The following is a 26,058-nucleotide window of genomic DNA, read 5'->3' on the forward strand; positions in this document are numbered from 1 at the left end:
TCTCAAAATTGCCTCAAAATTAATGTTTACGGCTACAGAACACAAAACAAATCCTGTTTATCCAGTGTTCTTGGGGGTCACTTTTTTTGATCCGGAACCACTACTTCTGTAGTGATTTTTACAATCAGACAAATTACCATTATAACAGAGGCAATGAAAGTTTTCTGTATGATGAGTATGAGATGAACCTGCATTGCATAAATGAAGTTAGGCTGTTGTGAGGTTTAGCAAGAATGCTAGGAGGCTCCACCCTTCCTTTCCCACCCCACCCCAAAAAGAGTTGCCCAAAAATCCTTGGGGAAGCAGTATGCCACAATAACTAGTAGTAGTAATACTAATAGTACTGCTAGTAGAATACTTACATTCAAATTATGGCAAAATCAAGTACAACCCTTAAAATAGTAAGAAACAACAGATGCCAGCTGGCATCCTTTCCCCAAATAGTATTTAAGCAATTTTTGCCTACAATTCAGTGCACACAACTGCTATATTTTTCCTGTGAATGCGTCAACTAAAACGTCTTACAACCACAAACACTCAAACAGATGACAGAGCTTACTCCTTCCAACCACAAATGACCCTTGATCCCCATGCACAGCGACCAGGGAGTTCGCTCCGAGGTGGAGAGCCTACGAGCCACGGTGTAAGACACAAAGGTCCCAAGTGCACACGTCGGTGCGGATTCACCCCCAAAGCAGGTCCACGTCTGAGCACTAGGAGTCCCGGGAGGCCACCCACGCCCGTGAGACAGCTTCGGCCCTGGTCCCAAAGTTTAAAGGCGCGTCTTGAGCAGCAGTGGGGGCTCCTCGACCCCTGGGCACTGTCCGATGCCCTCTAAATAGGGGGTGTCCCAGAGGCGCACCCTCCGCACTCACCTCTGATCACCTCGGCCACCAAAGGGGTCCCTGCACCCTCCCGGCTCATGACTCCACAGCATCTGGAAGGCGGGGCAGAGGGGAAGTACCGGGCGGCGGGGGAGAGGAGGGCCGCGACCACACCCCCGAAGTTTAAAAAGCAAAAAAGTTTAAAGGGCCGCGCCCAAACACTCGGCACAGCGACGCCCCTCAGCCGGCCACCCTACCGCAAGCTCAGGAGAACCAACCCCGGAAGTTCAAAACTTCACAAACGCCCCAGACGCGGTGGTGAGGGACGGGTGCGGAAACCAGCCCCAGCCGCCCGGGCTGAGTTTCGCCCCGCCTCGGGGCCACTCGGCGGTCGGTCATCTGCAGCGCCAGGCCCCTCCAGCGCCGCAAGTCTCTACTCAAAGTCGGGAGGTGCAGCAGAAGGTCACAGAGGCAAACGCGGGCCTGGTTAAGAAAGCGGCTCCCAAACCGATTAAAAGGATTTCTCGGAAGAGAAGGGCTTGCCAGTGGATCTGACCCCCTCCTTGTGCTCGGCCGTCTTCGCCGCCGCCACCAGGGGACGCTACAGCAGGCCGCAGGAGAGGTCGGCGCCTCGACAACCCCGCGGGCTTGGAGCTCCCTCCACTCTGGGGTGGAGACTCGCTGAGTGGCTCGCCTGAGTGCTGGTGTCTCCTTTTAAAGGGGCCTTTTCAAAACTGTTCAAAATTTAAAGGTACGCCTGAAGCAGAGGTTATCATTCCTTCCTTTAAAGGCCTTAGATTTCTCCTCAGAAAAGTATTTGGATGGTTGAAAAACAGGAATTCTGACGCGATGCTAAATGACAATTTAAGAATTTTCTAAACCTATGTTAGTCTCCAGTGAAAACAAAAGTAAGTTGCAGTATGAATACGGTCCTAATTTTGTTATATATAATATGGTAGTGGGATTATGGGGGATTTTTATTTCCTTCTGTATTCTAGGATTCCTACAGAAAAGAGTTACTTTAATAATCCGTGAAAAATGTTTGCAATGACTCTCCCTTAAAACGAACAAGCAATACAGTAACTACTCTTTCCTAAGAATTACACTTTTGTCATCTCAATCGAATAGACACGTTGTATATCACAATATATACATTTTTGCCTTAAAAGTAAACCTGCATTATCTCCTAACCTTATTCTAAACTTCCAGACAGACCAGATGTTTTTATGTGTAAAAAACAAAACACTGAATTATTTTTTAATGAAGAATATCTTTCTAAATGAAAATATAAGCTACGAGAATCTGTTAAACTGATAAACATTTTAAAAATAGTCTTCATGGCAATAAATACAAATTCACGACATAAACTGGAAAAATATTTTAAATCCATCTCAAGAACACACCCAACTTCAATTTTATCTTAGGGCAAAATAATAAAAATAAAATTTAAACTATACGGTACTACTTTTCCTTCAGACTGGCAAAAATCGAAGGAATTTGATAAGCACTGTGTTGGTGAGGTAGGGAAACAGGCGCTCATGGTCTGCGGGTAAGAATGCAAACTGTGACAACCTCCATGAAGGGCAACAAAAGGCAATTTGGCAGAAATTTCCAAGGCTGAAAACTGAACACTGGCAAAACTGCCAAGAGGGACATCTTTACAGGTGTTTACAGGCTGGATGATTTATAGGTGCACATTTAAAACACATATGTATATGACTGTATATGAAATCTTGCATATCTCTGGAAGGAAACACAAAAAAACCTGGTGTTTGCCTTTATAGGGGGAAACTATCTGTAGTTAGGGAAGTTATGGTAAAAAAGATTTATTCGTTTTATTAACTTTTGAATTTTGTAGCATATATTACCTATTCAAAATTATGAAGCTTTTGAAAAGTGAACTTGCTGGCTAAAAGTGTTCTTCCAAAGCTGACTTCATTAAGACACAAAACATTCAGTAAACACAGTATGCTGCTGCTGCTGCTGCTAAGTCGCTTCAGTCGTGTCCGACTGTGCGACCCCATAGAGGGCAGCCCACTAGGCTCCCCCGTCCCTGGGATTCTCCAAGCAAGAACACTGGAGTGGGTTGCCATTTCCTTCTCCAGTGCATGAAAGTGAAAAGTGAAAGTGAAGTCGCTCAGTTGTATCCGACTCTTAGCGACCCCATGGACTGCAGCCTACCAGGCTCCTCTGTCCATGGGATTTTCCAGGCAAGAGTACTGGAGTGGGGTGCCATTTCCTTCTCCAGCATAAGACAATCTAGAAAATATCCTTTGCACACTTATAAACAACAGAACTGGTTAGTGCTACCATCTCTTGAAATCCAGTTTCTTTTAACAAACCCAAATAAAACCGGAAGGAGCTACATAGAAATGGGGAGAGATTTTCCCTCCAAGTCCAAACCTGAAATTCAGTTCCCAAAGGAAATATTTTATATATTACAGGATGAGGAAGAATCACTGATTTTCTTATGTCCAATTACCTGTGCACAAGATATTCTCAAATTGTTATTCTAGAGTCATATTGTGATAAACTACAATAGAGGCCAGAGTGCGGGGATGAGAGCTCTTTATTAGAAAACTGGAGCTGGAAAATAGGTCTCTTTAAAACATTTTGATTAAAAGTTCATGATTAAACTTACTATCCTATTGTAAACCCATGTGTCCTCCCTTTAATGTGTTTGTAGTCAAAAAACAAAACTGAAGTACTGAAGTGGTAAACTGTCTTGCCCTACACTCTGTCACATAGTTACCACTCCTGCTTCTTTGACAGAAAAGATACAGTAGAAGTATATTAAATCTCATGGTTTTTAAATATTGACAAGAACATTCAAAATCCATCCTTGTGCCAAATTTGTCTATAGTTCTGATATGGGTAATGGGTCTCTAGTTTACTACCTCTTCCTTTAGTAAGTATTTGTTAAGTTAATAATATTTTCCTACATAACAACTAGCTATTGGGATGAAAAGTGTTAGTCGCTCAGTCATGTCTGACTCTTTGAGACCCCGTGGACTGTAGCCCACCAGTCTCCTCAGTCTGTGGAATTCTCCAGGCAAGAATACTGGACTGGGTAGCCATGCCCTTCTTCAGGAGATCTTCCCAATACAGGGATCAAACCCAGGTCTCCTGCATTGCAGGCAGATTCTTTACTGTCTGAGCTACCAGGGAAGCACAGTTAATCATAAAATACAGAGAGTTATATTCTAAACCAATTGAGAAATATATGTAGTAGTCAGGTGGCAATGATAACACAGTATCTACTTTTTAGTAGAAATGATGAAAAGAACTCTAAATACAATAAGCTTCCCACCCATTCTGTTTTCCCCCTGGAACCGGACTGACTTCACAAGTCCTGGCAGAGGGACTGGAGAGTGCAAGTCTTCCCTATGGGGTAGTGAAGTCTGCCCTCAGTGAGCTCACTGTCAGAGAAGCAGAAGGGAGAATTCACATCTCCTGGGAATAAGAAAGAACAGGCTCCACCTGAACAGTGATTGTCCCTCAGAGAGGGCTAATAGCCATCACTCACATCTGTCATTAGCCCCTTGTTCCTCGAGATGAGGAGTAACCAAGAGGAGCATAGGAAGAAATGTTCATAAAACAATGGCAACTAACAATTATTGAGAGTTTAGTGCCAGGTATTACATTAATAAGCTCATTAATATAAAGCAAATGCTACTACTACTATCAGTATTTTTCAGGAAAGGAAACCTAACCTAAAGAAGCAAAATAACTAACCTGAGCAAAGTCACAAACTTGTAAAGTAACAGAATCAAGATCTTAACACAGGCTTTTTGCCTGAAGCCTGAAATTTTTAAACTCCTGCCTCAGAGACTTGCCTTAATATAAAGCAAGAATAATTAAAACAGTAAGATTTTAGCACAGCAACATAGAAACGTGAACCCAGGCAAATATGAAAACCTAGTATATGAGAAAAATCAGTCACAAAGAAGGCCTTACTCAGTAATGGACAAATGTCTGTAAGTATGAAAAGAAAACAAGGTACCAATCTGACGTATAAAACAAAGACCAAATGAAGTAAGTTTTTAAAAGCTGTCAGATAACTATAAAAAATTATACCAACTAATTTTATAATTTAAATGGGACTTTTAAGCATGACACAAAACTCAAGGTATAAAGAAAAAAAAAACCAGAAACTTGCAGAAAATATATAATAATCATCACAATGATAAAATCTGTAAAACAATATAAAAACCCAATAGAAAATAAAATTCTATAAAGGCTATAAACAATTAAGAAAAGAAATACAAATAGCCAATAGCATATTAAATTTAATCTTACCAGTGGCTCAACATTAAAAAGTCCAACACATCATGACTAGATTATGGAAGAAACCCACAGAAGAAGTAATTAAAATCAACTCATTCCAAATTAATACTTTATACAATGAGACTAAAAGAGAATATTTTTAAACTGATCAAAGTTATCTTCCAGATACCTTAGGGAAATACCACAATTCATGCCTTAACTTCATAAGTATCTCCCTAAAATGAAAACCAAGATGAAAATTTCTACTACCATGACTTCTGTTTAATAATGTAATAACTGGAAGTGCTCACTGATGCCAAGATAAAAAGAAATGAGGGAAGACTTAGAAACAAAACGGTACTTATTTATACATGACTGTCTGCCTAGAAAATACAAAAGAATCTGTAGACAAACTATTAGAATAAATAAACGTTTGCAAACTTTCTGGATTTACATGATTAGTAGTTTTTAGAAAGTTTTTCTGTGTACTACTTGTAATAACTAATAAAAAATATAAGTGCATGGTCACTTACGAATATAGGAAAGATAAAAGCAGGTTTTTATTGGGAAGATTCACTATCACAAAGATGGTAATTTCATTCAAACTAAATGCATTCTTATCAAAATCTCAACAGAACTTTTCACAAGACTTAACAAGCTGATCCTAAAATTAATCTACAAGACCATAAGGCCAAGAAGAACTGAGACCAATTTGAAAACAAACATAAAGGGGCCTTTGCCCTACCAAATATTAAAACTTGCAATAATTTAGCCGTGTAGAACTGACACATATACTAGATCTCTATCTGTTATACATAAGAGCTCAGTAACAGACCCCATAAACATAGAAACTTCACTTATGACACAGGTGGCTTTGAAGATCAATAGTAACAGTGTGTGTACACTCAGTCACTGAGTCATGTCTGACTCTTTGGGACCCCATGGACTGTGGCCTGTCTCCTCTGTCCATGGAATTTTCCAGGCAAGAATACTACAGTGGGTTGCCATTTCCTACTCCAGCAGATCTTCCCACCCCAGGGATCAAACCCAAGTATCTTGCATTGGCAGGCAGATTCTTTAGCACTGTACCGCCTGAGAAGCCATGGTAAAAGTAAGAATGCTCAACACATGCTGTAGTGACAATTGGTTGTATGTACTGTTAGATTCATGAATCAAGGTAAACCGGTCATACAGGAGATGGCAAGAGTGAACATTGAGATTTTAGGAATCAGTGAACTAAAATGGATAAGGATAGGCAAATTTAATTCAGATGACCATTATATGTACTACTCTGGGCAATAATCCCTTAGAAGAAATGGAGTAGCCCTCATAGTCAATAAAAAAAGTCCAAAATGCAGTACTTGGTTGCAATCTCAAAAATGACAGAATGATCTCATTTCATTTCTAAGGCAAACCATTCAACATCACAGTAATCTGAGTTTATGCCCCAACCACTAATGCTGAAGAAGCTGAAGCTGAACAATTCTATGAAGACCTACAAGACCTCATAGAACTAACACTAAGAAAAGATGTCCTTTTCATCATGGGGGACTGGAATGCAAAACTAGGAAGTCAAGAGATACCCGGAATAATAGGCAAGTTTCGTCTTGGAGTACAGAATGAAGTAGGGCAAATTCTAACAAAGTTTTGCCAAGAGAACACACTGGTCATAGCAAACATTCCCTTCCAATAACACCAGCAAAGACTCTACTTATGGACATCACCAGATAGTCAGTACCAAAATCAGATAGATTACAGTCTTTGCAGCTGAAGATGGAGAAGCTTTATACAGTCAACAAAAACAGCACCTGGAGCTGACTGTAGCTCAGCTCATCAGCAAAATTCAGGCTCAAATTGAAGAAAGGAGAACCACTAGGCCATTTAGGTATGACCTAAATAAAATCTCTTATGATTATACAGTGGAGGTGATGGCACAGATTCAAGGGATTAGATCTGGTAGACAGAGTGTCTGAAACTATGGATGGAGGTTCGTAACATTGTACAGGGGGTAGTGACCAAAACTATCCCCAAGAAAAAGAAATGCAAAAAGGCAAAGTGCTTGTCTGAGGAGGGCTTACAAATAGCTGAGAAAAGAAGAGAAGCAAAAGGCAAAGGAGAAAGGGAAAGATATTCCCAACTGAATGCAGAGTTCCAGAGAATAGCAAGGAGAGATAAGAAAGCCTTCTGAAGTGAATAATGCAAAGAAATAGAGGAAAACAATAGGATGGGAAAGACTAGAGATCTCCTCAAGGAAACTGGAGATACCAAGGGAACAGTTCATGCAAAGATAGGCACAATAAAGGACAAATATGGCAAGCTCCTCATAGAAGCAGAAGAGATTAAGAAAGGTGGCAAGAATACACAGAACTCTACAAAAAAGCTCTTAATGACCCAGATAACCACAGTGGTGTGGTCATTCGCCTATAGCAAGATATCCTGGAGTGTGAAGTCAAGTGGGCCTTAGGAAGCATTACTATGAACAAAGCTATTGAAGGTGATGGAATTCTAGCTGAGATATGTCAAATCCTAAAAGATGATGCTGTTAAAGTGTCGCACGCATTATGCCAGCAAATTCAGAAAACTCAGCAGTGGCCAAAGGACTGGAAAAGGTCAGTTTTCATTCCAATCCCAAAGAAAAGCAATGCCAAAGAATGTTCAAATTACTGTACAATTGCACACATGCCATCAAGATTATGCTCAAAATCCTGCAAGCTAGGCTTCAGCAGTGCATGAACCGAGAACATCCATATGTACAAGCTGCATTTAGAAAAGGCAGAGGAACCAGAGATCAAATAGCCAACATCCACTGGATCACTGAAAAAGCAAGAGAGTTCCAAAGAAACATCTACTTCTGCTTCATTGACTATGCTAAAGCCTTTGACTGTGTGAATCACAACAAACTGTGGAATATTCTTAATGAGATGGGAATACTAGACCACCTTACCTGCCTCCTGAGAAACCTGTATGCAGGACAAGAAGCAACAGTTAGAACTGGACATGGAACAATGGACTGGTTCCAAATTGGGAAAGGAGTACGTCAAGGCTGTATATTGTCACCCTGCTTATTTAACTTATATGCAGAGAACATTATGCAAAATGCCAGGCTGGATGAATCAGAAGTTGGAATCAAAATTACTGGAAGAAATATCAACAACTTTAGATATGCAGATACCACTTTAATGACAGAAAGTGAAGAGGACCTAAAAAGCCTCTTGAAAGTGAAAGAAGAGAGTGGAAAAAGCTGGCTTAAAACTCAACATTCAAAACACTAAGGTCATGGCATCCAGTCCTAACACTTCTTGGTAAAAGATGAGGAAAATGTGGAAACAGTGTCAGATTTCATTTTCTTGGGCTCCAAAATCAATGCAGAAGATGTCTACAGCCATGAAATTAAAAGATGCTTGCTCCTTGGAATAGCTATGACAAACCTAAACGTATTAAAAAGCAAAGACATCACTTTGCTGACAAAGATCTGTATAGTCAAAGCTATGGTTTTTCCAGTAGTCATGTATGGATGTGAGAGTTGGACCATAACAAAGGCTGATGCTGAAGAACTGATGGTTTTGAATTATGGTGCTGGAAAAAACTCTTGAGAGTCCCTTGGACTGCAAGGAGATCAAATCAGTCAATCTAAAGGAATTCAGCCCTGAATACTTATTGGAAGGACTGGTGCTGAAGCTGAAGCTCCAAAACTTTGGCCACCTGATTTGAAGACCTGATTAATTGGAAAAGACCCTAATGCTGAGAAAGACTGAAGGGAGGAGGAGAAGTGGGCAACAGAGGATGAGATGGTTGGATGGCATCACCAACTCAATGGACATGAGTCTGAGCCAACTCTGAGAGATACTGAAAGACAGGGAAGCCAGGCATGCTGCAGTTCATTGGGTCACAAAGTGTCAGACACAACTGAGCCACTGAACAACAACAAAATGCAGAGTACATCATGCTGGATGAATCACAAGCTGGAATCAGGATGCTAGGAGAAATATCAATATCCTTACATATGCAGATGATACCACCCTAAAGCCAGAAAGTAAAGAAGAACTAAAAAGCCTCTTGATGAAAGTGAAAGAGGAGAGTGAAAAAGCTGGCTTAAAACTCAACATTCAAAAAATGAAGATCGTGGCCTCCGGTCCCATCACATCATGGCAAACAGATGGGGAAAAAATGGAAATATGACAGGTTTTATTTTCTTGGGCTTCAAAATCACTGCAGACTGTGACTGCAGCCACAAAATTAAAAGATGCTTGTTCCTTGGAAGAAAAGCTATGACAATCCTAGACAGCATATTAAAAAGCAGGGATATTACTTTACTGACAAAGGTCCACAGTCAAAACTATGATTTTTCCCAGTAGTCATGTGCAGATGTGAGAGTTGAATCATAAAGAAAGCTGAGTATCAAAGAACTTGAGAAGACTTTTGAGAGTCCCTTGGACTGCAAGAAGATCAAACCAGTGAATCCTAAAGGATCAACCCTGAAAATTCATTGGAAGGACTAATGCTGAAGCCAAAGTTCCAATACTTTGGCCACCTGATGAGAAGAGCTGACTCATTGGAAAAGACCTTGATGTTGGGAAAGATTGAGGGCAGGAGAAGAAGGGGCCAACAGAGGATGAGATGGTTGGATGCCATCACTGAGTCAATGGACATGAGTTTGAGCAAACTCCAGGATATAGTGAAGGACAGGGTAGCCTGGCGTGCTGCAGTCCACGGGGTTGCAAAGAGACTGACTGGACTAAGGACTGAACAACAAGAGTAACATTGTCTAGGGGGTAAGGAGGGAGGAAATTCGATCTTTATCACACCACAGGCCACCACACACCAAAGAAGAAAAAAAAAAAAGCCTAGCTAGGGACTTTCCTGGTGGTCCAGCGGCTGAGACTCTGTGCTCCCAATGCAGAGGGCTCAGGTTAGATCCCTGGTCTGGGAACTATATTCCACATGCCACAAGTGAGAGTTCTCATACCACAACTCTGACCCAGAGCAGCCAAATAAATACTAAGTAAAAAAACTTTTGTAAAAGCTTAACTATAAGAAGAAAAGTTTTACAAGTCCTAGAGTAAAATATAGAAAAGTAACTCAAACAGTGGGGTAGAGATGGATTTAAAAAAATAAAAACAAAAAAAAAGTCTAAAATATAAAGCAAAAGATTGAGAAATTTGATTATATGAAGATTTAATGCTTCTGCTTTTAAGACCCCAAAAACAAAATTTAAAATGGTAACTCACAGTCCAGGAAGACAGGTACAATGCACGAAAGCAACAAAAGATTAGTATTTAGAATTTACAAAGAACTATAAATCAAAGATAAAAAGCTAACACTCCCAACAAACAAATGGGCAGAGGTTGGGACTAAGAAATTCACAAAAGAAGAAACCTCATTGTCCTACCTTGCTCCTTTTTTTCTTACCTACCTACAGTGAGTATGGTTTTGGTCTGCTCTATGCCCTATAAGTTGACTTTATTAGTCAGAAAAATGTATGGCAACAAACAACTCTTAAATCTTTATAATTTAATTTACAAAAGAGGCCATTTCTTCCTGGTGCTGCATGTCCAGCCCAGATGCTGCTGTGGAGGAGGCTCTATTCTGCACAGTAACCCAAGGATTCAAGATGATGGAGGCTCTACCAATTTGCAGATGCATCATCTGGAATTTATCCCTGGGGCTGCCCAATATGCCAGTGACTGCTTGTGTAAGTAATTCCACTAGCTTACAGATATAAATGTATATAGGTATAAACCAAGCTCCATAATGTTATCAGTAATAAAGTTTACATTTAATTTTTTATCTGTTTAACTCCTATGTTCCTCAATCAACTCCAGAACAAAATGGGGAAGAGTAATCTTGTCTAAAGATGCTCCAGACATCCTCCCCCAATAATATGTCAGTCTCCATATTCACCTGTATTTCTAAAATATTTTATAAATAAATTTTTAGAAAGAAGAATTATAAAGTTTTCATACCTTTCAAATCACTGGAGCAAGTGAAGAAATAAAACTAAGAAAACATGATCAAGGCATCAAACACCAAGAAGAAACATGGCAATCAGAAAACAAAATAATTCCAAACATATCAGTAAGAATAAAACATGCAAAATATTTAAATTCACCTATTACAATTTTTTTCAAGTTGAATTTAAAAAATCAACATAGAAACTTCCCTGGTGGTCCAGTGGTTAAGAATCCACCTTGCAATGCAGGGGACACGGGTTGGATCCCTAGTTGGGGAACTAAGATCCTACATGCCATACAGCAAGTAAAAGCACACTGCAACACAACTCCTGGGCCTGTACCACAACTAGAGAACCTATGTGCTGCAGTGAAAGATCCCACATGCCACAACTAATACCTGACTCAGCTAAATAAATAAATACAAATTCAGCCTATATATTTACAGAGACAATTAGAACCATACGGAAAGTGTTTTAAGGATAGAAAATGATACATTACACAGTTGCTAGGAAAAAGAGCAGGTATAGCAATATCAACAATGGATGACATAGAATTTACAGCAAAAAGCAATAAAGACAAAGATGCTTCATGATTACATAATCTACCAAGAGATTACAACAATCACACATCTTAAACATTTTAAATCTATAACACAAAACTAGTGAAAACAGGAAAAATTAGTAAAGTCATAATAACAGGCTAACACCCCTCCAAAACATAAAATAAGGAATTAGAAGCTTGATCTAGTAAATAAAGAGAATCACTTTCAACAGAGAGCACAAAATTTTCAAAAAATAGGGTATTCACTGAAGTCCTCACATACTAGGTTACAAGGAAATCACAACAAATTCAGGAAAGCAAAGATCATACTTACAGATCATACAATTAATGCAGTCAAGAAAATCTGAAGTTTATTGATGAAAATACAATAAAACAAGCAAAAATCTATCAACCTGAAAATATTTAAAACCTGTTTCTAAATAACTTGCAACAAAGGGAAATTAAAAGACAATTCAACACAAATTATGTAATAATCTAAATAAGAATTCATATTAAAATCTGTGGTATTTGCTTAAATAAAAATCTAAAGAAATTCATCTGCCTAAAAAAAGCCTCCCTCTGTTACACACACACACATCTACCTCGATTCACACACACACACATCTACCTCGATTAAAAAGCTGAACATAATAGTTCTGGTTCCCTGTATTCTAGGCCATGGTAGGCTTGTTCTTACTCCTTTGAGATTAAATGAGTAGAGGTGAAATTCATCACTTCGGGGTCAGTTCACTTAATTAATGGTACAAAAACCTCTATAGACCTCTCCCTCTGACCAGCAAGCAGCTATCAAGATAATATCAGAATACATCCATTTTAGAAAACTGGTATTTATAAGGAGTGAACATCACACATCTTCTGACTTGGGGCTGGGGGGGCAAAATTCCACTTCTAAGGATATATACAGCAAAAATGTATACACATGCTCACCAAGAAAGGGACAAACAGTGGTTCACAGAATCATTATTTGTAATAGCCAAAAACTGAACACAAACTAAATGTCCAGAAACCGTGGACTGAAACACTGTGGTACTTTCTTACAGTGGAATATTATATAACAAAATGAATGAATGAACTGTGACCATGTGCAATATCATGGATAATTCTCACCAATATACTGGTCAGTGAAAAAAGCCAAACAAGAGTACATAAAGTATGATTACATTCATATAGATTTCAAAGCCAGACAAATCTTTGGCAATTAAAAATGTGTTTATCCTTGGAAGAGGAGTGACTAGGAAAGAGCTCAAAGGGGTAGATTCTGGGGTATGATGTTCTCTTTCTCAATCTATGTGCTAGTTATTTATCCATGATGTACAAACCTGTCTACCAAGTTGTTCACTTTGTACAAATTTCTGTGTATGAATCATTACTACACATAGATATGCAGGCATGCATGCTAAGTCATTTCTAAGTCGGGTCCAACTCTTTGCGACCCTATGGACCACAGCCTGCCAGGCTCCTCTGTCCACAGGATTCTCAAGCAAGAATATTGGAGTGCGTTGCCTTGCCCTACTCCATTATAGATATATGTATATATTATAAGGTGGCTCAAATGGTAAAACAGTAGGACTTCTCTGGTGGCTCAGAGGGTAAAGCGTCTGTCTTCAATGCAGGAGACCTGGGTTCGATCCCTGGGCAGGGAAGATCCCCTGGAGAAGGAAATGGCAACCCACTCCAGTATTCTTGCCTGGAAAACCCCATGGATGGAGAAGCCTGGTGGGCTACAGTCCATGGAGTCACAAAGAGTCAGACACAACTGAGTGACTTCACTTTCAAATGGTAAAGAATCTGCCTGCAATGCGGGAGACCAGAGTTCAATCTCTGGGTCAGGAAGATCCCCTGGAAAAAGGAATGGCTACCTACTCCAGTATTCTTACCTGGAGAATTCCATGAATAGAAGAGCCTGGTGGGCTACAGTCCATGAGGTCAGAAGAGTTGGACAGAACTGAGTGACTAACACTTTCACTTTCATAAAATAAATTAGACTTCATTATGATATTCTTCCCTAGTGGCTTAGACCATAAAGCGTCTGCCTACAATGCAGGAGACTGGGTTCAATCCCTGGGTCAGAAAGATCCTCTGGAAAAGGAAATGGCAACCCACTCCAGTACTCTTGCCTGGAGAATCCCGTGGACAGAGGAGCCTGGTGGGCTATAGTCCCGTGGGGTCACAAAAAGTTGGACAAGACTAAGCGACTTCACTTTCACTTTCATGTTATACTCAATAAAAAGTTTTATGTGTAGTAGCTGTGCTCTACCAGCCTGGGTCATAAAGTAAGAAGATTTATAACAGGTCTTACTTAACCAATGACAGATACGCATCATGAACAAAAAATAAACCTTTACTCCTTACATGACACTAAGATGTTGGGGTTGCCATCATAACATAACCTAGCCTTATCCTAAGTGACATATATCTTTAAGCCTTAAACAAAGACACAATATGCAAAAGCTATAAGAAAAATGATTTAATAAATTTATAAAAGAAACCATTAAAACATTTTTAGAAGGGGGTGGGAGAAGAGTGGGATACAGGATCCAATCTGAAAAAACTCCTAACAGCCAAAGCTGAAAAATTTGAGCAATGAAGTACATAATACTGGATTATCAGTTCAGTTCAGTCGCTCAGTCATGTCCGACTTTTTGCGACCCCATGAATCACAGCACGCCAGGCCTCCCTGTCCATCACTAACTCCTGGAGGTCACCCAGACTCACATCCATCGAGTCAGTGATGCCATCCAGCCATCTCATCCTCTGTCGTCCCCTTCTCCTCCTGCCCCCGATCCCTCCCAGCATCAGAGTCTTTTCCAATGAGTTAACTCTTCGCATGAGGTGGCCAAAGTACTGGAGTTTCAGCTTTAGCATCATTCCTTCCAAAGAAATCCCAGGGCTGATTTCCTTCAGAATGGACTGGTTGGATCTCCTTGCAGTCCAAGGGACTCTCAAGAGTCTTCTCCAACACCATAGTTCAAAAGCATCAATTCTTTGGCGCTCAGCCTTCTTCACAGTCCAACTCTCACATCCATACATGACCACTGGAAAAACCATAGCCTTGACTAGATGGACCTTTGTTGTCAAAGTAATATCTCTGCTTTTGAATATGGATTATAACCCAAAGTAAAAAATAAATACACATGAATACAAGCTGATATAAAAGCTATTGAATAAAATGAAAGAGAGACAAATCTTCCTTACATGCTGCTGCTGCTGCTAAGTTGCTTCAGTCTTGTCTGACTCTGTGCGACCCCACAGACAGCAGCGCACCAGGCTCCCCCGTCCAGGCAAGAACACTGGAGTGGGTTGCCATTTCCTTCTCCAGTGTGTGAAAGTGAAAGTGAAGTCGCTCAGTCGTGTCCAACTCTCAGCGACCCCACGGACTGCAGCCTACCAGGCTCCTCCGTCCATGGGATTTTCCAGGCAAGAGTACTGGAGTGGGGTGCCATTGCCTTCTCCCTTCCTTACATAAGTATTCCAAATAATACACATAGATACTTCCTTCTAAGAGTTAGAGCTTAACTCCCCCCATCTTTTTGAGTATGGGTTGGACTTAGTGACTGGCTTCCAAAAAATATAGCATGGAAAGGGAAAATTAGCAACTTCACAGAGGAACCTGTCAACACTACTTTAACCAAGTGTTCATAATTCACCAAAGATATCATGTGGATGCCGTGTCCCCCTGATATGATATAATGAGAAGGGCACTTTTCCTCTGCAGAATTTTATTCCAAAAATCCAGTCTAGTCATTAGAAAATATTGAGAGAGTCAGTTCCTAGGTAAGCTGATAAGAAGTCCAGGGTCCCTGAGGAGGAGAAAGGGGTCTGGAGCCCTCAAGAAGGAGAAAGAGGTCTGGGGCTCTCAAGGAGAAAAAGACAAACTTTTTTCTGCATTGCTTTGTTTTAGTCATTATAACAATGTATCTTGCTCCAGAACATTTTCTCCTTAACAAGAATGTTTTATGACTAATCATGTTATCTTAAGAGATATATATATATTGTGGGAGTGGGTTTGGTAAGACCTTTCTATTCTTAGTTCTAATCTTGTTAATTTAAGATGTATCTTGTGGGAGCAGGTCTGGTAAAAGTATGTAAGGTCTTGATAAGACTAGTGAATGGGGGCACTCTCAGTACCCCTTCTGATGTCTAGTCAGAAGCTTTCTCTGTCCCTGTTTCACGTTAATAAAACTCTGCTACACAAAAGCTCTTGAGTGATCAAGCCTGGTCCCTGGTCCCAAAGCTAAATCTTCTTCTTTGGAGACCATGAATCTGACATCATTCCCCATAAGCTATCTATATCACAGAAAATTTGAGGGGCATTCTATAAAATACCTGCCCGGTACTCATCAAAACTGTCAATGTCATATAAAACACAACTGAGAAATTGTCATGGACCTTAGGGGTGGCTAAGGAGATGACAACTAAATGCAATGTGGCATCCTAGATTAAATCCTGGAGTAGAAAAAGGGCATTAATGGGAAAATTAGGGAAATGTGAATAAAGCCTAGACTATATGTAACAGTATATCAATAACATATCAACCAGTATTGGTTTCTTAATGTCCCACAGTAATACAGCATGATGTTATGGACTGAATTGTGTTCCCTGCCTCAAATTCATGTGCTGAAGTCCTAGTCTTCAATATGCCTGTCTTTAGAGACAGGGCTTTTTAAGAGGTGTTAGTCACTCAACCCTGACTCTTTGCAACCCCATGGACTGGAGCCCAATGGGCTCCGCTGTCCATAGAATTCTCTAGGCAACAATACTGGAGTGGGTTGCCATGCCCTTCTCCAGGGAATTGTCCCAACCTTGGGATCAAACCCAGGTCACTGGCACTGCATTCAGATTCTTTACCATCTGAGCCACCAGGAAAGCCCTTTTAAAGAGGTAATTAAGGTTAAATGAGACTGTAAGGGTGGGGCCCTCATCCAATAGGACTGGTGCCCTTATAAGAAGAGGAAAAGACACCAGGAATGTACAGCTCAGAGATAGGGCCACATGAGGTCATAGCAAGAAGGCACCAGAAATGAATTTTGCTGGCACCTTCCTCTTGGAATTCCAACCTCTAGATCTGTGAGAAAATAAATTTCTGTTGTTTAAGCCAGTGAGTGCATATTTCTTATTATGGCAACCTGAGCAAATTAATTCAAGTGATAATATTCAAGGAAACTAAAACTGGGTGAAGAGTACACAGGAACACTCTGTACTGTCTTTGTAATGTTTCTATAAATCTAAATGTTATTTAACCTAGAAGGAAATGGACATATTATTAGAAAGGTACAATCTTCCAAGACTGAACCAGAAAGAAATAGAAAATACAAACAGCTCAATCACAAGTGCTGAAATTGAAACTGTGGCTAAAAATCTTACAACAAACAAAAGTCCAGGACCAGATGGCTCCACAAGCAAATTGTATCAAACATTAGAGAAAAGTTAACACCTATCCTTCTGAAACTTTTCAAAAATTGCTGAAGAAGGAACACTCCAAAACTCATTTTAGGAGGCCTGAAACCATTACCCTGAGACCAAAACAAGTCAAAGACACCACACAAACAAGAGAAAATTACAGCCCAATATCACTGCTGTACACAAGTGCAAAAATTCTCAACAAAACACTAACAAACCAAATCAAACAATAGAATAAAAGGTTCATACACCATGATCCAATGGGATTTATCCCAGGGATGCAAGGATTTTTCAATATCCGCAAATTAGTCAGTGTAATACACCATATTAACAACCTGAAGTATAAAAACTGTTATGATCATCTCAACAGATACAGAAAAAGCTTCTACTAAAAATTCAACATCCTAATTTATGATAAAAACTCTCCATAAAGTGGGCATAGAGGGACCTACCTCAATGATAATAAAGGCCATATATAACAAACCCACAGCTAACATCATACTCAATGGTGAAAATCTGAATGCATTTCCTCTAAGAGCAGGAACAAGACAAGGATGTCTACTCTTGCCACGTTATTCAACATAGTTCTAGAACTACCAGCCATGACCATCAGAGGGGAAAAAAAAATACATTAAGTCTGCTACATACAAACCTTCAAAGCTGTGAGCTTTCAAAGATGCAAATGTATTCACATGTCAAATCATGTAAGTCTGTTCATGTCTGGCATGCATTGTCACTTGCATGCATTCTCTACAAGTGGATGTGCTTTTGTGTACTTTATACTGTACAGTACTGTATACAGTACAGCAGTGCAGTATCTTTACATCAAGCCCAGGATATCTGGGAGCAAGAATAAAAGCAGCAGTGATGTAACTGGTACTGTAAGAAGTGCCAAGCGATAATGATGGAAACAAAAGTGAAAATAATTGAGAGAGTGGAGCAAGGTGAAAAGATGGTAGACGTTGCTTGTTCTTATAACACTGAACTCCTTGCTGTGCAACACAAGGAGCTTACTGATGAAGACCTGGTAGAACTGGAGACCCAGAGAAAGGACGGAGAGACAAGAGGAAGAAGTAGTACCTGAAGAACCAAAGAGATTCATGATGCAAGAGGATTTTCTTTATTTGAGGAGGTATTGTCAGTTTTTGAGGCTCAGGACACAAACGTAGAATGGTACATGAAAGACGCAGCAGCCATTCAAAATACAATCCAGTGCAACTGTGTCATCTGTGATGAGAAAAAAAGAGAGCTACCACTCAGACATCATTGGATTCATTTTTTTCAAGAGGGTAGACAGAATTGAATCCAGCAAAGAACCAGAACCTGTGCTACTAATGTCAAGTGTGAGTGAAACTGCATCTCCTGTTGCTGCTGATTCTTCAGTTCTGCCATCTCCCACTCTCCATCCCCCCTCCAGTCAGTAACTTTTCTTGCCTGTTCACTCAATGCCAGCCCCTGTGTGCTAACTGTTGTACTGTACTACTGTATTTTTCAAGGTTCTTTACTGTGAGAATAAAAATGTTTTATTTTTTGTTTTTTATATATTATTTGTGTGAAAAGTATTATAAACCTATTACAGTACAGTACCATATAGCCAGTTGTATTAGTTGGGTATATAGGCTAACTTTGTTGGGCTTATCAACAAACTGGACTTATAAACATGCTCTTGTAGTTCATATGTAGGGAATTTACTGGAAAAGAATTCAAAGTGGAAAAGACATAAAACTGCCACTATTTGCAGATGACATGATACTATACAAATTAATAAAAAATCCTGAAGATGCTACCAGAAAGCTACTAGACTTCATCAGTGAACTGGCTAAGGTTAAAGGATATAACATTAATACACAATCTCTTGCATTTCTATATGCTAACAATGAAAGATCAGAAAGAAATACTAAGGAAACAATCCCTTTTACCATCCTATCAACGAAACTAAAATACTTAAGAATAAACCTATCTAAGGAGGCAAAAATGTGTACTCTGAAAAATTATAAGACCCTGATGAAAGAAACAGAAGACTACACAAACAGACAGAAAGATATACCATGCTCTTGGATTGGAGGAATCACTGTTGTCCAAATGACTATAATACTCAAGGCAATCTATATATTCAATGCAATGTCTATCAAATTACCAAGAGTATTTTTCACAGAACTGGAAATTTTTTTAAAACTTACATGAAAACACAAAAACCCTAATAACCAAAGCAGTCCTAAGAAAGAAAAATGGAGCTAGAGGAATCAGGCTCCCTGACTTTAGACTATACTATAAAGCTACAGTCATCAAAACAGTATGATACAAGCACCAAAACAAAAATGTAGATCACTGGAACAGGATAGAAAGCCCAGAGATAAACCCATGCACTTATAGTCAACTAATCTACGACCAATGAGGCAAGAACATACAATGGAGAAAAGACCATCTCTTCAATAAGTGGTGTGAGAAGATGGGAGGGCTACATGTAAAAGAAAGAAATTAGAATATTCTCTAACACCATATACAAAAATTAACTCAAAATGGATTAAAAACGTAAATGTTAAGGCGGAAAACTTTTAGAGGAAAATATACAAAGACGACTCTGACATAAATTGCAGCAATTATCTTTTTGGACCCACCTCTTAGAGTAATGAAAATAAATAAAAACTAATGGGACCTAATCAAACTTAAAAGGTCTTGCTTAACAAAGGAAACCAAAGCAAACAGACAATCCACAGAATTTAGGAAAATATTTGCAGACAAAGCACCTTCAAGGGATTAATCTCCAAAGTGTACAAACAGCTCATGCAGCTCAATATAAAAACAAACAAACTAATAGAAAAATGGGCAGAAGCTCTAAATAGACAATTTTCCAAAGACAACATACAGCTGACCAGGAGACACATGAAAAGATGCTCAAAATCACAGATTAGTAAAGAAATGCAAATCAAAACCACAATGCAGTATCACCTCACACTGGTCAAAATGGCCATCATTAAAAAATCTAGAAACAATAAATGCTGGAGAGGGTGTGGAGAAAGGAAACCCTCCTATAGTGTTGGTGGGAATGTTAATTGGTACAACCACTATGGAGAATAGTATAGAGGTTCCTTAAAAGACTAAGTATAGAACTACCATATGATCCAGCAATTCCACTCCTAGTCATATACCCTGAGAAAACCATAATTTGAAAAGATACATGCACCCCAGGGTTCACCGCAGCACTATTTACAATAGTCTAGACATGGAAACAACCTAAATGTCCATCGACAGAAAAAAGGGATAAAGAAGATGTGGCGCATATATATTAGGTTGGTGTAAAAATAACTGTGGTTTCAGACGGTGAATTTAAAATCATTACAACTAAGCTCAAACACATCTTTATGAATCAAAACAGGAATCATTACAATCAACACATTTTTGCCAATGAGAAATAAGTTGGTTTATTCCTATAGCATAAAAATCTGTTCTTCGGGATTCAACTTGGAAATCATTTTGGAAATGCTCTTGGAAAGCATTTTCTGCCTCCTGCTGGTTGTGGAAGCATTTTCCCTGCAAAAAAATTGTTGAGATGCTTGAAGAAATGGCAATCGGTTGGCAAGAGGGCAAGTGAATATGGCAGATGAGACAAAACTTTGTAGCCCAATTTGGTCAACTTGTAAAGCATTGGTTGTGCAACATACAGTCAGGTGTTGTTGTGGAAAAGAACTGGGCCCTTTCTGTTGACCAATATCAACTGCAGGTGTTACAGTTTTTGGTATACCTCACCAATTTATTGAGCATATTTCTCAGATGCAATGGTTTCTCCAGGATTCAGAAAGCTGTCATGGATCAGACACCATCAAACAGTGCCCAGGACCTTTTTTAGTGCGAGTTTGGCTTTGAAGCTTCTTCTTGGTCCAACCACTGAGTTGGTCGTCAACAGTTGTATAAAATCCACTTTTCGTCACACATCACAATCGAGAAATGGTTAGTTGTTGTTGTGTATAAGAAGAGAAGACAACACTTCAAAACGAGAATTTTTTTTTGATTTCTAGTCAGCTTCTGAGGCACTCACTTATTAAGCCTTTCACCTTTCCAATTTGCTACAAATGCCCAAAGACCATAGAATCGCCAATGTTGAGTTCTTTGGAAACTTCTCGTGTAGTTTTAAGAGGATCAGCTTAATGATGGCTCTCAATTGGTCACTGTCAACTTTCAATGGCCAGCCACTGTACTCCTCATTTTTAAAGATTTTTTTAATATAAATTTATTTATTTTAATTGTACTCCTCATCTTTAAAACTCTCATTGCCTTGGAAAAACTTCTTGAACCATTACTGCACTATGTTCATTAGCAGTTCCTGGGCCAAACGTTGTGAGTTGTCTGTCTCCATTCCTTTACAACCCATTTTGAAGTCAAAAAAGAAAACTGCTTGAATATGCTTTTTGTCTAAAATCATTTCCATAGTCTAAAATAAATAGCCTGTAATAAGTCATTAACAAAAACACATGAAGTGAGAAATGCACATTAAAATGATATAACATAACCACATTTATTTAAGAATGCATTCAATATCAAATGGCAAATTTCAACAACACAAAAACTGCAATTACATTTGCACCAACCTAATACATAGACCGGAGAAGGCAATGGCACCCCACTCCAGTACTCTTGCCTGGAAAATCCCATGGACGGAGGAGCCTGGTGGGCTGCAGTCCATGGGGTCGCTAAGAGTCGGACACGACTGAGCGACTTCACTTTCACTTTTCACTTTCATGCATTGGAGAAGGAAATGGCAACCCACTCCAGTGTTCTTGCCTGGAGAATCCCAGGGACAAGGGAGCCTGGTGGGCTGCCGTCTATGGGGTCGCACAGAGTCGGACTGAAGCGACTTAGCAGCAGCAGCAGCAATACACAGACTAATACATAGACAGGAGGAGGACACAACAACCCACTCCAGTATCCTTGCCTGGAGAATCTCATAGAGGAAGACTACAGTCCATAGGGTAGCAGAGTCAAACACAACTGAAGCAACTTAGCATGCACAATACGATGGCATATTAGCCATAAAAAAGGATGAAATGATGCCATTTGTAACCACATGGAGGGACCTAGAGATTATCATACTAAGTGAAGTGTTGTTGTTCAGTTGCTGAGTCATGTTTGACCCCATGAACTACAGTAGACCAGGCTTCCCTGTCCTTCACACTACTATATATAAAATATATAATCAATAAGGACCTACTGTACTGAACAGACAACTCTACTCAATCTATTTTAATAACCTATATGGCTTTTGTAGTAACCTATATGGGAAAAGAATCTGAAAAAGAATGGATATGTGTATATGTCTATCTGAATCACTTTGCTGTATATCTGGAACTAACACAGCATTGTAAATCAACTACAGTATGAAAATAAAAATTAAAAAAATAAAGTTATTTTTAAAAAGTAACTGGGAGAAAATATTTATAATTTACGTAACAGAAATATGCATTATAGAAATATTTTTAATTCCTATCGAATAGCTTAAAATTGCAAACCATCCCACAGAATACTGAGTATAGAAAAGGCAAGTCAGAAAAATAGAAATGACAAAAAAAATAATAATTGTTAGCAACAGGGGAATAATTATCTAAAACTATGGTAGTCATACAATGACTTAGTAAGGCATATCAGTATGAAATATTTCCACAGTAATTTTTCCACAAATTATTAAAAAAAAACTTGATCAAATAGATACATGTAAAAATGATAAAGCAAAACTAATCATAGGCAAATTTATTTGTATGAAAATAAACAGAAAAGCAACTGAAAAAATGCCCCTACCAAACTGCTTATGGAGACGGAACTGGAATTAGTGGATGGTGAAGGAAATTTTTACTTTATCAGGATTTACTTAGGTTTTTAGAACATCTTGGTGTTCGTTTATAATTGAAAATGTACTTTTCTGGGATTAAGGAAAGGAAGTCTTTCATCTTCCAAGACTATCTCCCTGTCAGGGACTTCCCTGGTGGTCCAGTAGCTAAGCCTCTGCATTCCCATTGCAAGGGGCTGGGTTAAATCCATGGTTCCAGGGAACTAGATCCCACATGCCCCAACGAAGACCAGGTGCAATCAAATAAATAAGTTGCAAGCCTCCCTACTTCCCTGATACAAAGTATGGTGGAACAACAGCTATTTCCAGCCAGGAGGAGATCTATCACAACAGCAGACAGTTTAAATAAAGCATTAGCAGCTGCTAATTAGAGGAGCCTGTCCCTGGGATTCTCCAGGCAAGAACACTGGAGTGGGTTGCCATTTCCTCCTCCAGTGCATGAAAGTGAAAAGTGATAGTGAAGTCACTCAGTCATATCCGACTCTTAGCAACCCCATGGACTGCAGCTCACCAGGCTCCTCCATCCATGGGATTCTCCAGGCAAGAGTACTGGAGTGGGGTGCCATCGCCTTCTCTGCATTAGCAGCTAGTACTCTTAAATGGAAAGATGAGTTAATAACCCCAGGCAGTTACCTTTCACCATCCTTCCTTATCTTGGTCTATGCTTCATCCCTGGACAAGAGATTTGAGAGAGTTAACTTAGGCAGGTTGACAAGGTGTCCAGGCCTAAGGCCCCTTTAAGGAGAAGGTAAATATTCTTTCTTTTTCACATTCTTTTGCCTTACTTAGATTAGTAGGCCTCACAGGCAGCAGTTTCTCTTGTTCAAGGACATGTCTTTTTTTTGAGCTTTGGGTGAATGCTATGGGAGAAGGCCTGGGTAAAACTTTCATAGCCTTGAGCTCTGGGTTAACCTGTTCCTTCTAGCTAATCTCCTGCTGATGTCATCCTAGGATGCGTGTTATGGGAAAGGGTCTAGGCAAAATTCTCACAGCCTTGAGGCATTTTGTATCTATTCCAGATAAAAAGACCAGAGATCTCTTCAAGAAAATTAGAGATACCAAGGGAACATTCCAGGCAAAGATGGGCACAATAAAGGACAGAAACGGTATGGACCTAACAGAAGCAGAAGATATTAAGAAGAGGTGGCAAGAATACACAGAAGAACTATACAAAAAAGATCTTACTGACCCAGATAACCACAATGGTGGTTACCTAGAGCCAGAATCCTGGAATGGGAAGTCAAGAGTGTCTTAAGAAGCATCACTATGAACAAAGCTAGTGGAGATGATGGAATTCCAGTTAAAAAGTTAAAGTCGCTCACTCATGTTCAATTCTTTGTGACCCCATGGACTATACAGTCCATGGAATTCTCCACGCCAGAATACTGGAGTGGGTAGCCTTTCCCTTCTCCAGGCAATCTTCCCGACCCAGGGATCGAACCCAGGTCTCCTGCATTGCAGGCGGATTCTTTACCAGCTGAGCCACAAGGGAAACACAATAATACTGGAGCGTGTAGCCTATCCCTTCTCCAGGAAGATGTTCTGGATTCATGGATCGACTCAGGGTCTCCTGCATTGCAGGTGGATTCTTTACCAACTGAGATATCAGGGAATTCCAGTTGAGCTATTTCAAATCCTAATAGATGATGCTATGAAAGTGCTCCACTCAATATGCCAAAAAATTTGGAAAATTCAGTGGCCACAGGACTGGAAAAAGTCAGTTTTCATTCCAATTCCAAAGAAAGGCAATGCCAAAGAATGTTCAAACTACTGTGCAATTGCACTCACCTCACACGCTAGCAAAGTAATACTCAAAATGCACCAAGCCAGGCTTCAACAGTATGTGAACTGAGAACTTCCAGATGTTCAAGCTGGATGTAGAAAAGGCAAAAGAACCAGAGATCAAATTGCCAACATCTGTTAGATCACAGAAAAAGCAAGAGAGTTCCAGAAAAACACCTACTTCTGCTTTATTGACTATGCCAAAGCCTGTGACTGTGTGGATCACAACAAACTGTGGGAAATTCTTCAAGAAATGGGAATACCAGACCACCTTACCTGCCTCGTGAGAAATTTGTATGCAGGTCAAGAAGCAACAGTTAGAACTGGACATGGAACTACAGACTGGTTCCAAATCGGGAAAGGAGTACTCCAAAGCTGTTTATCGTCACCTTGCTTAATTAACTTATATACAGAGTACATCACGAGAAATGCTGGGCTAGATGAAGCACATGCTGGAATCAAAGTTGCTGGGAAAAATATCAATAACCTCAGACATGCAGATCACACCACCCTATGGCAGAAAGCGAAGAGGAACTAAACAGTCTCTTGAAGAAAGTGAAAGAGAGTGAAAAAGTTGGCTTAAAACTCAACATTCCGAAAACTAAGATCATGGCATCCGGTCCCATCACTTCATGGCAAATAGAGGGGCAAACAGTGGAAACACTGACAGACTTTATTTTCTTGGGCTCCAAAATCACTGCAGATGGTGACTGCAGCCATGAAATGAAAAGACTCTTGCTCCTTGGAAGAAAAGCTATGACCAACCTAGACAGCATATTAAAAAGCAGAGACATTACTTTGCCAACAAAGGTCCATCTAGTCAAAGCTATGGTTTTTCCAGTAGTCGTGTATGGATGTGAGAGTTGGACCATAAAGAAGGCTGAGCACCAGAGAATTGATGCTTTTGAACTGCGATATTTACAAGATTCTTGAGAGTCCCCAGGACTGCAAGGAGATCAAATCAGTCAATCCTAAAAGAAATCAGTCCTGAATATTCATTGGAAGGATTGATTCTGAAGCTCCAATACTTTGGCCACCTGATGCGAAGACCTGACTCATTGGAAAAGACCCTGATGCTGGGAAAGACTGAAGGCAGGAGGAGACTAGGAGAACAGAGGATGAGATGGTTGGATGGCATCACCGACTCGATGGACATGTGTTTGAGCAAGTTCCAGGAGATGGTGATGGACAGGGAAGCCTGGGGTGCTGCAGTCCTTGGAGTCAAAAAGAGTCAGACATGGCTGAGTGACTGAACTGAACTGAACAGATAGTTGAGAAGTATTATAAGGCCCCACTTAAACTAGTGAGGTGGGTACTCTCCTGCCCCCTTCTGATGTCTATGTCAGAAGTTTTTTCTGTCACTTTCACTTTAAATAAAATCTATACAAAGCTCTGAGTGACTGAGACTGTCTTTGGTCCTGGCGTTAAATCTCCT

General features: G+C 39.8%; 1 protein-coding gene across 16 annotated transcripts in view; it reads right to left on the reverse strand.

Annotated features, from left to right (window-relative positions):
* CDC14B (cell division cycle 14B) overlaps positions 1–26,058 on the reverse strand; it is a 161,527-nt gene that overhangs the window by 91,380 nt on the left and 44,089 nt on the right. Inside the window, exon 1 of one of the 16 annotated variants that reach the window (XM_070795105.1) lies at positions 876–4,917. The exons of 13 other annotated variants lie outside the window; for them this stretch is intronic. In XM_070795105.1, the coding sequence (XP_070651206.1) occupies positions 876–924 (49 nt within the window). In that variant the 5' untranslated portion in view covers positions 925–4,917. Of the gene's footprint in view, positions 1–875; positions 4,918–26,058 lie in introns of those variants that run through there. 2 more of the 16 variants (XM_019966554.2, XM_070795109.1) reach the window with 2 other exon arrangements.

Source organism: Bos indicus, chromosome 8 (genome assembly GCF_029378745.1).
Source record: "Bos indicus isolate NIAB-ARS_2022 breed Sahiwal x Tharparkar chromosome 8, NIAB-ARS_B.indTharparkar_mat_pri_1.0, whole genome shotgun sequence".
In the NCBI taxonomy this organism is placed as follows: Eukaryota; Metazoa; Chordata; class Mammalia; order Artiodactyla; family Bovidae; genus Bos; species Bos indicus.